This window comes from Acomys russatus, chromosome 32 (assembly GCF_903995435.1).
Source record: "Acomys russatus chromosome 32, mAcoRus1.1, whole genome shotgun sequence".
In the NCBI taxonomy this organism is placed as follows: Eukaryota; Metazoa; Chordata; class Mammalia; order Rodentia; family Muridae; genus Acomys; species Acomys russatus.
This window is the reverse complement of record NC_067168.1, coordinates 32,146,598-32,160,556: the sequence shown is the minus strand read 5'-3', so window position 1 is coordinate 32,160,556 and position 13,959 is coordinate 32,146,598. Positions and strand designations below refer to the sequence as shown.

At 45.3% G+C, this 13,959-nt stretch overlaps 1 protein-coding gene across 1 annotated transcript in view; it reads right to left on the bottom strand.

Annotated features, from left to right (window-relative positions):
• Window positions 1-11,886, bottom strand: part of Pik3r4 (phosphoinositide-3-kinase regulatory subunit 4) — a 49,456-nt gene extending 37,570 nt beyond the window's left edge. The window contains exons 1-4 of the mRNA XM_051140044.1: window positions 11,638-11,886; window positions 9,937-10,707; window positions 6,789-6,922; window positions 3,830-4,412 (exon numbers count right to left, since the gene is read on the bottom strand). Coding sequence (XP_050996001.1) covers window positions 3,830-4,412; window positions 6,789-6,922; window positions 9,937-10,666 — 1,447 coding nt within the window. The 5' untranslated portion in view covers window positions 10,667-10,707; window positions 11,638-11,886. The remainder of the gene's footprint in view (window positions 1-3,829; window positions 4,413-6,788; window positions 6,923-9,936; window positions 10,708-11,637) is intronic.
• Window positions 11,887-13,959: the final 2,073 nt, after the last annotated feature.

The window sequence follows — 13,959 nt, the reverse complement described above, 5'->3', positions numbered from 1 at the left end:
AAAAAAAAAAAAAAAAAAAAAAAAAGACAACTGGGAATAAGACAACTCCCAACTTTTCCAGTTAAAATATAGAGGTTTAAAATATACTTGCCATATAAGACTACCATTCTTCCAATGCATGCCCTGTGCAGCCGACTCGGGCATGTGTCTATTTGCAGGCAGGGCACAGACAAGCACTTTATTAAATGACAGCAGATAGCCAGTGCCAGCCTACAGTGCCCTTTTAAGGCGTGCTCCACACTCAATCGAAAGACTCGCAGCCCTCCAAGTCAAATGAGCAGGGTCTGGTGGAGAGCCAATCCACACTCACAGTCTTCCTCCTAGAGGTACAGGAAGATGTGTGCAGCTTGCTCCTCCCTGCCTCATACTCCTCGCGCAGAGCAGGGAATCAGCCGCAGCAACCCCACCACCTGCCCCCCACCATATGCGCTGGACATGTGAAACAAGCTGCGTGTTAAGTACATGGCACATAGACGACCCCTGCCTCCCACTCTGGCATGATTTTTCAGGGTTAAAAAAGCCGTCTTATACGCTGGAAAATACAGTCAATCGAATCAGCCAGCATTAGACTGCTGCTCAAGTAATACCCTAAAGTTCTCATGGACAGAGGGTGAGACTGCTGGCCACGCTGTATACTGACTGTCTTTTCTCTGACAATCTTCAACACTCAGTATCCCATTCTAACTTCTAATATCATATTTGCCGCTATTTATATCTGTTCTCCACTGTCATTCTTCTACTCCTACTTATTCCTTCTTCTGTTTTCTCTTGCCTTCTGCTTCTGTGCTTTGCCTGTGACTCTAAATAGCCAAAAACTGCACTCTTCTTTCTTAGCAATGAGTAGCACTGACCATATAGTAACTACCTTAAACTAGAAATGAAGGCTGGAGAGCAAATCCACAGCCTCATCCATTTCCTTACTTTGTAACGTCTCTGCAGTCAGACCCACCCTACTGCAGCTGAGCCTATCAATAGAGCAATTCTCTTCGCCTTAGGGTCCTACTGTATCCCACAGGGCCAGGTTCAACACTACAACAGAGACTTGGGCTAGGAATATGGCTCAGTCTGTAGTGCTTACCATGCAAGCATGACGACTTGTGTTCAGACCCCCAGCAACCTTGCAAAAAGCTGAGTGTGGCAGCACACGCCTATAACCCCAGTGTTGGGAAGACAGGAGACGAGAGGATCCCTAGGGCTTGCTGGCGAGCCAGTCTAGCCAAGTTAGTGAGTTCCGGGTTGACTGTGAGACCATCTCAAAAATTAAAGTAGAGAGATAAAAAGATACCCAACATTGACCCCTGGCCTTATGTGTACACAGATGCACTGCGCTCGCGCGCACACGCACACACACAAACAACAGAGAGAGAGAGAGAGAGAGAGAGAGAGAGAGAGAGGGGAGAGGGTAGAGAGGGAGTAGGAGAGACGGAGAGTAGAGAGAGAGAGGAGATGGAGAGAGGAGAGGAGGGGGAGAGTGAGGGAGATGATGAGGAGAGTGGAGAGAGAGCGTGGAGAGAGAGAGAGAGGAGAGAGAGAGGAGAGGAGGAAGAGACGAGAGAGCGGAGGGAGAGAGAGAGAGGAGGAGAGAGAGGAGCGAGAGAGAGAGTGAGGAGAGGGGAGAGAGAGAGAGAGAGAGAGAGAGAGAGAGAGAGAATGAGAGAGAGAGAAAGAACTATGTATGCAAGATGTTATCCCACAGTGCCCTAACACAAGACACAAGGGGCTTAGGTGTAGTTCAGTAGACTACATGTCTACCAAGTAGCACAAAGCCTTGGGTTTGATCCCCAACACCAAACAAACAACAGATGGAAGATTTCCAGGTCATACCTGATAGTAAGCCACACTCTAAATCACTACTTCCCCTTCCTGAGTTCCTGTGCACTGTCCTCAGCATCCACGGCCAGGAGACGCTGTCGGCCTCCCCTGCCCCCGATGCCCTTGCAGAAGAGCCACTGCACGCGCACACTTCACACACATCTCTCACCCACTTCCGACCATCTCCAGACAACGCCACAGCACCTAGTACAAAGCTGTGTAAACAGCTGCCACGCTGCGCTGTTTGGAGAACAAGCCTACACATTTCAAGGGAAGATGCCTCCCAAGTATTTTCAATCTTCAGTTTGATGAGTCCACAGATACAGAACTCACAGACATGGGGGGCTGACCATACATCTTTATTAGAAAAGGCTCTTTCTTTCCTAGGCCTTTTAAAGTCTGGGTGATTTAATTCCCCATGTAAGTCTATAAAACAAGACATTTTTAAGTTCTCTTTATACAACATGTATCTAGGCCAGCATCTTTTGATGCAATGGAAAACAAGGGGAAAGTTTAGGCTTTTATACTTACTGCTATAAATAATGTAATTATACTTAACTACACAGTTCAAAAACATTCCTGGCTCTAGTCAGGCATGTATTTCTCACTGAAAGGTGCTGCCTCTGAGCCTGAGGTATCACAGACTCTCAGAGAAACCAAAGAAAAGCAAGACCATTTTAAGTCCAAGTTCTAGTCCCACAGCTCTAGAAACTAAACACTAGACCAGAAACAGCTGGTCACAGCCATGTCACTTAGCCTTTCTCAGCCTTTTAAATGAAGGCAATAGAATAGCTCACTCAAGGCTGCTTGCAAGAGTTAATGGCAAAGCCTCATAACCAATTCTTGCAGCACCCTTGAGGGATCGATGCTTGACGTCAGGCAGAGTTTTGGATGCACAGCAGCTGTTGCTTTTATGCCAGGGCTATCAGTAACCAAATGCCAATATGTTAATATGGCGCCTGCACATCAGTGCTTTACCCATGTGACAACAGGTAAGACACGCTCCACCAAAAGCAGAGTCACAACATTGAAGTAAGAATGATATTCATTATTTTTTAAAACCTATGTTTCTTGTATGTTAGTTAATTTACTTGATTCCCAAATGAATTAGAAGCAGGCTGTTACAGCTAATAAAATCAGATGTGTCTTAAAGAGATCCCAGATTTCTAGGCCTCACTTTAAGCCTCCACAATACACAAACAAGAAAGACCAAGAACAATACATCCATGGAAAGAAGCCACCCAACAATCGGTAAGCCTTTGGGGTTGTGCCTAGACTTAGTGTCCAAAGACCAGTTTTCATGTATTCTATTAATAATGACAAGCAAATACACACAAACTAATAAGCAAGTTGCTTTAAAAAATGTGGCAGTATCATCACTACATGTGTGCTATACATTATGTATAAAGCTTTCCAAACAGAAGGTCCATTTGTCATTAGATCATAGCTATAAATTATGGATTATGTAAATGTCTCAGTGATATTTTCCATGGTGAAGTAAGCATTCAGAATTAGTTTGAGGAGCTAAAAACATGAATCTTCACTGTTAAGCTTTGTGGGTGAGAATTCTAAGCAGAAAAAGTAGGTGTTCATGACAGGCCCGGCTCATCACGACGCACGCATCCTGTGCTCTAAAGCAAGGGGACAGGGACTCAGCCTTCCATCAGCACCACCATTATTTTCAATAGGAGCAGAATATTCTACCCTGAAATAAGGGACACTCCAGATCAGGAGCAGGTGTCTGTAAACATTAGTCCTTTTCCAGACAAATGTGCTTGCTATCTTAGGTCAAACTGTAAGAGTCCACACCGCACACTTCTTCACTGATAACTCTAATCAGTGTAAATGCAAAAGAATATACAAAAGTTGAGCCCCAGGAATAAGTTAGCTATATATACTCATAATTCCAGAGCAAAGTGCATACAAGGAATTCCCAAAGAAATCTACAAATTAAGAGCTATGAGAGTCAGTACTTGGTAACAAGTGCAGGACTATGGCTAGGACAATGAGCTCTTACCAGCGTAGGCCAGTCTCACAATCGTAGCGTCATCTTGGGCCAGGTGGGCTATGCCTGGGAGAATGTACTCTGGATAGATATTGATGTCATTCCGAGGGACCTCTTTGACAAGGGCAAGGACTTTGGTGAGCGTCCTCAGGGCCTCGGCCCTCACTCTAGGAACAGAATCATTGCTGAAATGCAACAAGTAGGGAGTGATGCGATCCAGAAGGATCTCCACACTCAGCCTCGGGGCCAAATGGAGGATGAGCTCCAAGGCGGCCAGTTTGGAGTCGCAGGACTTCAGCGTCTGCAAGCAGGATGTTATGACGGACACCAGGACAACCAGCCCGCTTTCCTTGGGCTCCCCTTCTGCTTTTTCTGGCAAATCATGTCCACAGAGGTTATGAATAATGTTGCCCAAATCTTTCCGTATAACCAAAATCCGCTCATCTGCCGAGAGAAAGGTTTCCTTGGCAAACTGAGCCATGTAAGGCTGAAGGAAAGTATAAAATATCTCAGGGAAAGCATTGCCACGCTGCTGCTTCAAGTAATCTTCGGCCTCCAAACGCTTTTCTGGCTCACACTGGATCATCTGAGTTACCTACATGAATGGAGAAAATGGTACATTTTATAACATGAAATGGAAGCCAGATGGGTCACCCACACTGTAACATACAAGGCCAGCCTCCTGGGCTACATGCCGAGTTCAAGACCAGCCTCCTGAGCTATGCAACGAGTTCAAGGCCAGCTTGGACTACATAAAATCCTGTCTACACACACACACACACACACACACACACACACACACACACACACACACACCAAAATAAACCAGATGAAAGTTACAAGAACAATTACATTAGATTTAAAGGATTTCTGAGGTAATTCTAATTATTCTTTGTCCAACCATTCTTTGAAAACAAACAACAACCACAAGGAGAAACAACAATAACTAAAGAGTGTCGGGACCTGTTGCCCTGGCTGTCCTGAACTCAATATACAGGCTGGGCTGGCCGCCTCTGCCTCTCCTGACTACTGGATCCTATGCATGCACCACCATGCCCAGCCACCCTTTCTTTTTAGAATTAATCACATCTCTTATCATCCTTGAAGGCAACAGGACATTACACAGTAATGTGCACAGATAGCCTGGTATATGAGAGGCCACATCCTTTTTGATATTTGTTATTAAAAAACAACTAACCTTCAGAAAAAAAACAGGTAGACACAGTTGCCCATGCAAAATTACACATGAATCTGGAAGAAATTATAGAACTCCTGAGATCATTTGCAGAGCCACAATTAAGAGTTCTGGTTTAAACTACTCTACCACAAATCCAAAGGATTAGCATGTGCTTTAAGTGTAGTTCGGCTGGGAGGAGAATCAAAGGGCTGAAAGTGTAGCTCAAGGACAGAGTGCTGAGACAGACGTGTGGGGTCCGTGTTAGATCCCAGCCCTTCACAGGTAGAAAATACTAGTGTGGAGCGATGGCTCAGCACCTAAGAGCACTCGCTCAGCTCCCAGCACCCACAGCAAGTGGCTCGCTACACTTACAACTTCAGCTCCAGGGGATCTGATACACATGTTTACACATACACATGTAACTGTAAAAATATTTTAAAATGTGAGAAAATGTGAACATTAGAAATAATATACCGGATATAAGGACATGAACTCTTTCAATATGTAACAGATAGTTCAATGTTTCCACTAGCCAAATACATAAAAGATGATTAAAATGTATCTGCAAGTTTGGCTTTCTTTTTGGATTCTAAACTAGAAATTACCACTGAACTTAGGGAATCAAATGTACTATATGGAAAAATGATCTAAGAATTACTTTTACATTTGCATAGTGCCTTAAAGATAGTGCCTTAAAGATTAATAAACAAATTGACTTTCAAATCAAGTAAATGTAGGTCCAAAGACACGGAGCTACTCCGCTGAAGTGACAGGCAAGTCTCAGCTCTGAGGGGGAGCCGCGGGGGCGCTTCTCACTGCGAGCTCCGCTGGCTTCCCCTAGAGCAGCAGTCGCATTACCTCACACAGCCCTGCTCCTGCCTTCCTCATTCAGCAAACACACCCAGGCCCCTGCCGACCCCAGCTGCAGCCCAGCACCTCATAAGCTTCATTTATTTTGAGATAGGGAATTGCTAGGTTCACTAAACTGGCCTTGAGCAGTCTGTACTCTCAGGCAGGCCTGGAATTTCAAGTCCCCTTTCCCTAGTCTCCTAAGTAGCTGGGACTGAAGACCTACACCACCAGGCCTAGCAGCACCTGCCATGGCTAAGAGAAGACACAAGTATTTCCCCACTTAGAACACTGCAGAGTATTCTAAACACACTACCACCTCTTACAGGACGCAGAGCCATTATCACAGTGTCAGTTACTTTGAAAGTCAAACAGCGATGCAGACACCCAATCAGATGGCCTCGCACACACTTCCCCAGCCCTGTGCTACCATAACCACGTGACTGTGCAGCTCCCTTCCACAACAGGCCATCTGCCTCCATGGGAAGACGCCCCGCCACTGTGTTCTGCTAAAGCTGGTGCCCCCCCGCCCCCCACTGTAGATGTCCCTCACGAGCAAGCTCTCGCCAGGACAGCCTCTGCGGACCCCACAGGCATGGCCGACTTCCAAATCTGCCCTAAGCAGGCAGTTAAGACTATCATGGAACAATACATAATGGACTCATTTTCTGCCCTTTTTTCTCTTTTTTTTAATGCCAAATGTACTTTATGCCTGAGAGGGAAACGCAGTATATTTCTTTCTAATAAGGTATCAAAAGTGTGTTTATCAGTACTAGGTTTTATTCCAAATTTGTTGTGGGGGAGAGCTGGACGTCATGCCTGTCATCCCAGCACTCGGGAGGCCGAGGCAGGAGGCTGGCCCTGAGAGGGCTAACAGAGTGAGCGCCAGGCCAGCTAGGACATATTCAACTAAAGCCGCACGGCAAATATTTGTAGCATAGTTACCAATTCTCTGATACTGCGATCTTCAATTTTATTTAGCACTTGTTCAGGAAAAAAATGTCCATTTCTATATGCCAATAGTTGAGAGAGATCGAACAGCGGCACACCTTCCGTAAAAAGCTCTGCTATCACACAACCTGGAAAATCAGACACAGTTCCATTAGAATGAGATGAAGAGATCATATCATACATATTAGAATTCAGAAAAGTCAGAATCCTCAATGCGCAAAACCTAAAATAAAGTGAATTTAAGTATGTAACGCAATATACAGGCCAGGCTTAATTGCCTGATCTGCAAGCGTAACGGCAAGCACTAACTTCTTCTCTTCCTTAAAAACATATACACAAATAAGGAGTTTAAAAGCCACAAGAAGCCCTTTGGACAAAAGTATAGCATTAAGTTCATAAGAACTGCTAAGCAAACAACAAAACAAAACAAGACAAAAAAACTCCTTTAGCCAAGAGTGGTGGCGCACTCCTGTAATCCCAGCACTCGGGAGGCAGAGGCAGGCAGATCACTGTGAGTTCGAGGCCAGCCTGGTCTACAAAGTGAGTCCAGGACAGCCAGGGCTACACAGAGAAACCCTGTCTTGAAAAACCAAACCAAACCAAAAAAAAAAAAAAGAACTGCTAAGCACTATCCAGCCATGCGTCCATCACTAAACAAGTAGCAGGTGCTGCCTGTAATAGGTGCTACTAGCACACGGTGGTAAAATCCCGCCTTAGCCAAGTTCCCCTCCTAAAAAGAAGACAGAACACAACCAGTGAACAAAATTCACTTGTAGTGCTAAATATTACAAACACATATAGTGCTAAAAAAATATGTGGGAGTAAACTAGAAGGAAGGGAAAATAATTCAACCATTTTGCACTAACATGATTGCCAACCAATAATTTTTTAAAGTACCTACATTCCCAAAAGCACAAAGCAATTTCCATTTTTTGAACAAAGCAATGTTATTGAATCATCATCATAGGGTATGCACTGAGCAAATCTTACATAAAAACCCTTAAATAATTACATCACAGCATTTGTACCTGCTGGTCCCTCTACAAGAATACTCGCCCTAGTAGATGCTAGTTAGATTCTCCCACCCCTACCCCGCGTCAAATCCTTGTCAACAAGCAGTAAATATTTTCTTAGTTACCTGTTGAAGATTGCAAGAGCCAAGCCTAGCACTCAGGGAGAAGCTCTGTGAGTTCGAGGCCAGCCTGGTTTACAGAGAGTCCAGTGTGAGTTCGAGGCCAGCCTGGTCTACAAAGAGAGTCCAGGATAGCCAAGGCTACACAGGGAAACCCTGTCTCGAAAACTAAAAGCCAAAACCAAATAAACAAAAAAGACTGCAAGAGGCACTGGGCACTGACAATGTTATGTGAGAGCCCATGTTCCATTCCCAGTGTTGAGAGCAAAAACACACACACACACACACCATAAAAACTTATGGGGACCCTTTTTAACTTAAGCCAGACAGAATAGCTCCTGCAAAGGAAGGCGGCAAGAAAAGAAAGGGTCATTCTGCCATCACAAGGTGGTGACCCCAGAGTCCACTGTCAACACTCATACGTGCATCTGTGGCGTGGTCTTCCAGCCGGGCACTCAGAGAACTCCACAATTATGCCATGAAGGTCACGGGACGCCTGGTATGTGCACTGACCAGCAAAGCAGCCATGTACATTTATTTGTCCAGAAAACATGATGAGGAGTCACCAAACAAGCTCTACACTGTGGTGCTCTGTGATCCTGTTACCTGGTTCAAAAATCTACAGTCAATTAGGATGTGGTCTGATTGGCATTCTGTGGGCCTCGGTTTGAATGCCACTCTACTTGAGGCCTTTTCTGGCACCGACTCTCTTCCTATCACTCTCATGGTGACTTATTTAACTATGTTTCTATAGTAACACCTGTGCTTATCACCACCATAGCAAACACAAGGTGAAACATACTTTTTTTCTGTCTTAAGACAGACATATATGTAGCATCCTTCTATGTTACCAGCATTGTGAAGCATATGTTTTAAGTGTTTAATTGAATAAAAAGTACTCTGTATTTTCTTTTCACTTAAGCCTGTCCAATAAGGACATGCTGAGACAGTATATGAGAGCATACCAAGGAAAGTTTGAAAATCTGGCAACTCACAAGCTACATTTCTATGTTTGACATTTAAAATACGCAAATTAGTGTAAAGGAATTTTAATTCAGAACATGGCTGCTCTGGCAAGACATCACATCCAAAGACCTTCTAGGTCTGTGAGATCAGGCTAGAATACAGGCACGGCTTTAGTCCCAGAAGAGAGAGGCAAGCAGATCTCTGAGTTCAAGGACAGCCTGGTATATCAGGTAAAAAAGCTTAGGCCCTATTGTGGTGGTACAAGCCTTTAATCACAAACAATGAAGGCAAAGCTAGTTTGTGGAAGGAAGCACCTATGTTTGAAAGTGATGTCTGAGTGGCAGAAAAAGTGATGAATCAGAGAAGATTTGACAGAATAGGATATACCCACCTCTCAGGAGGAGAGAGAGAAAAGGGAAGCTTTTTCAGGGAGCAACACAGAGAAGGCAGAGGAGAGGAGGCAGTTTTATAGAGAGAGGAAGAAAAAAAGAACAAGCTGGGCACAGGTGAAGACAGAAGATTAGAACAGATGGCTACAGTTAGTTTGAGGCCAAGCAGAGACATTCAGTGAGAAACTCAGAGAAGCCAGACTGAATCAGTCAGCTGAATCAGTTTGACCCAGAACAGCTGAGCTGAACTGGCCAGCGAGAGCTCAGAAAGAACAAGAAAAGGGCAAGCTTATTTTTTTATTTTTTTAGGTTTTTTGAGATAGGGTTTCTCTGTGTAACAGTCCTGGCTGTCCTGGACTCTCTTTTTTGTAGACCAGGCTGGCCTCAAACTCACAGAGATCCACCTACTTCTGCCTCCCGAGTGCTGAGATTAAAGACATGTGCCACCACGCCCCGGTGATAAGAGCAAGCGTATTAAGCAGTAAGTCTCAGAGGCTGAACACATTCTAGGCCTAGATTAGATTGCATGGAGGCTAGAAGCTTCCAGAACTAGGCCTAAGTCAGCAGACGGGAGGCAGCAAGCCTCGGGGACGACATTACATCAGGCGAATAAAAGTTAGTTTTACAACTTAGCTAATCTGACTGACTCAAATACCTGCTGAAAAGATGTCCATGGCTCGCTTCAACTCTCCCCGTGTTCTCTGGTTGCTGTTTAGGTCTACAAGCGGCGTTGAGGGATCTCTCATGTATTCTAACTCTGTGGCAAACATACCACCAACGAAGCGTTCAGGAGCAATGTAGCAAGTCCTCCTCCGTGAGGTATCAAAGAAATAGTTGAAATCTGCTGGGTTGTCCTCTGGAAGGTAAGTGGGCTTAAAACTGGCGAAGTCGGTTAGAAGAACCCAGTTCCAACTGGTGACCATCACATTCTCTGTCTTGATGTCGCCGTGGCGGACTCCAGATTTGTGCGCCTGGTCCACAGCGGTCAGGATCTGGAACGCGATCCAGCGCTTCTCCATGTTATTCAAGAACGGACGGGTGCTTATGCGATCGTAGAGGTTGTCTCTCACGTACTGCCTGAACAGCATGGCTGCTTTCTCGGAGGCCTTTTCCGCCGCTTTCTGGAAAGGGAGGCAGTTCTGTGCGGAATGGAGTCTGATTTTCAGTTCCTCCAGCTCTTGTTTGTAACTGGTCAAAGGCAACGTGGGATCCTGAATCGCAAAGACCTTCACGACCACCAGGCCTTCCCGGTGCTTAGCTCGAGCAACTTTAAAAAACCGAGTGCTTCCTAGGCTCTTGTCGTACTCAAAGTCATGGATGTCGGAGAAGTAGCTCTCTACAGAGAGGATCTGGGAAGGAGCAATGCCGGCGAGCTGATTGCCCATAGTGGCCGGCACCTCTGGGTCAGCACGTTAACACACTATACCTATTTAAAAGGATGGCAACAGGGAGAGACAGGATGAACAGCGAAAAGGAAAGAAACAAAGAAAGCAATGAAGTCACCACTATTTGGCCTTTTCAGAAGAGACAGGTGCACCATTTCCTACTGAGTGTAGAAACGTGTGTCCCGGAGCAGTCTCAAATTCAGAAAAGTTTATCTAAATAGATTTTTTTTTTTACTATTTTTATCTAAAAAGACGGTGCTATTTCATGCCAGCCTTTCCAGGAACTGAACTACATTTAAAAATATATATATACATGCCTTCAACATTGTGATTTGGTGGTGGTGGTGGTGTTTTGTTTTGAGATAAGGTCTTGTGTAGCCCCAGGCTTGGCGTGGAACTCTCTGTGTGGCCAAGAGTACATCTGAACTTCAGACCCACCTCCCAAGTGCTGGGATTCCACCATGCCCGGTGTGATCCCTTCAACATTAAGCTAAAATGTTTTTTAAAAACACACACACACACATATTCACTGTTATTCTGATTTTAAAGTATGACTGCACCTTACTGTGTTCAGTACTGTTTGGTGCAAAATAAATAAATGAATAAATAAAAGTCGCCAAAGTACTGCATGACTCAGTCCTTGTCCAACAAAACTACAGCTTAGCTGCAGCTAAGAAGCACATGAAACGCTTAAAAGTAAGAGTTACCTGAGACACAATGGCTCATTTAATTCTAGAGGGTCGGATAAAGAGCTACAAAATTAGCATCCTCTGGACCCTTCCAGCCTCGATGCAGTGTTGCCTCCCACCGCCTAAAAGCAAAGCAAACTCCTTGGTTTGCAACAAGAAACCCGGCCAGAGACATTCAAGGCAAGGAGGCCGAAAGCACACTGCCTCAAGTTACCTAGCCCCATGTTGGCAGGAACTAATCTCCCTACCCACGGTTTGGCTAGCACTCAGGGAAACATTTACCCCAGGCCTCCGGGAACTCAAAACTCGCTGAAAGATCCCAGGGAGGTCTCGGCAGAGCTCTGAGGGGCTTGGGCGTGAACGGGAGTCGGCGAGGAGAATGTTTTCTAAGAGGGGTCTTCTTTCTGACGCAGGACCGGGGTAGTTGGGGGTGGAGCGCAGAAATGTCCGAGAGCTGGGGCAACTAGAAGGGCAAGCACACTCGGAACTCCGGACACCCAGCAGCTTTGCCACCGGCTCCTCCCCAGCCGCCCTCGGCCCACGGGTGTTCCAGTTCCCGGACCCCCGGGGCTTTGCACCAGCCCTGGACGGGGACGGTGCCGGCGCCCGTCCAGGAAGACTACTTCACCTGCAGCGAACGCTGAACTCCCGGGAAAGCCGCCGGCTGACCTCACTTCCTGTGGAGAACGGAAGTGACGGAGGGAGGCTTGAGGAAGCCTACAGTAGGAAGGCGGTTGCTAGGTAACGAGGGAAGGGCGCGTGCCCTAGGCAGAAGGTACATTTCTTTACTAAAAAGCTGGGGCCGCGGGCTCCAAGAAAATTTGCGCGCGTGTTTAGAAAGCTGGGCAGTGGTGACGCACGCTTTTAATCCCAGTACTTGGGAAGCAGAGGCAGGTGGATCACTGTGAGTTCGAGGCCAGCCTGGTCTACAAAGTGAGTCCAGGACAGCCAAGGCTACACAGAGAAACCTTGTCTCAAAAAGCAAAGAAAAAAAGAAAAAACAAAACAAAACAAAACAAAAAAGCTAGTACCCTAAGCAAGTTGGATTTCAACTTTATTGAGATAGAATTTTTTGTGTCATAAAGATTGTCCGTTTCAAAAGTGTACAATGGAGCCAGACGTGGAGATGCACTCCTTTAATACCAGCACTCTGAGATGAATCTCAGCACTCCTGGAGGCTAGGGCAGGCAGATTTCTGTGAGTTCGAGGCCACCCTGGTCTGCAAAGGGAGTCCAAGACGGCCAGGACTGCATAGAGAAAAACAAACAAGAAAGTGTACAATTGGTGACACGAACCTTTAATTCCATTACTCAGGAGACAGAGACAGATGGATCTTTGTTAGAGGCCAGCCCGGTCTACAGGCCAGCCAGGACTATAAAACGAAATCCTCTTTTTAAAAAAATTATGTATGTATGTACATTTTGTATGTACAAACACAAATTATCTGGGTGTGGCAGAGCCCACCCAGTCATGACCTCATCAGGTGTAACTGCTTGCAATGAACCTACACAACACTGGGCATTTTAATAGTCATGGGTTGAGGAGGGATCCATGCCCTATCTCTCCATGCTGAAGTGTTGGCTTCTAATGTATTCTATGAGAGAAACATTTATTTTCAATTGAGTACCCACTGTGTGCCCACCAGGCTCCAGTGGATAGTTGCAAACTCATTGCCACAATTACGGTCCTGCCTAAACTCGGGTCTTGGGAAAAGAAAAAAAAAAAGAAAAGAAAAGACATGTTTAAAAGTGTATGAGGAGCTTAGATAATTAGAGTAATCAGAATGTACGTTATACATGTGTAAGATTGTTAAAAAAAAAAAAACAAAAACCAGGTTAAAAACATTTTTTCAACGTGGCAAGATTCACTGGTTTTAATTTTTTATTCATTTTATTTTTAAAAGCAAGGTTTCATCCCGTATGGCCTGAAACCAACATCCTCCTGCCTCAACCTCCTGAGTGACTTATAACTGTGAATCGTGGTAAATAGAATTTTACCTGTGGCTGTGTCCTAATTTTCTTTCTGTTCAGTTGTGGTGTCTGAATGAAAATGGCCCCCGAAAGGCTCATATACTTGAATGTCTAGTCCCTAGTTTATGGACTGTTTGGGGACAGGTTTGGAATATGGCCCTGTTAGAGGAGGTGCGTCACTGGGTGCAGGCGCTGAGGTTTAAAAAGCCTATAGGGTATTCCTCAAACTAAGGCACCAGCCAAGGAGAATATAGACATTAAACTCGAACCCCTACCAAGACCTAGCCGACGAACATATTCTCCACCGTTGAGTGGAGAGTGAGATCTGACTCTCACACGAACTCTGGTGCCCCTTTTCTGACCATGTCCCCTGGATGGGGAGGCCTGGCAGCACTCAGAGGAAGGATAGCAAGTTACCAAGAAGAGACTCGATATTCTAAGAGCATATATAGGGGAAGGAGGTCTCCCTCAATCACAGACATAGGGGAGGGGAGAAGGGGGGAAGTGGGAAGGAGGGAAGAATGGGAGGAAACAGGGGAAGGGCTAACAATTGAGATGTAATATGAATAAATTAATAAAAATAAATAAATAATTTAAAAAAAAAAAAGCCTATGCCAGGCCCAGTATTTCTCAC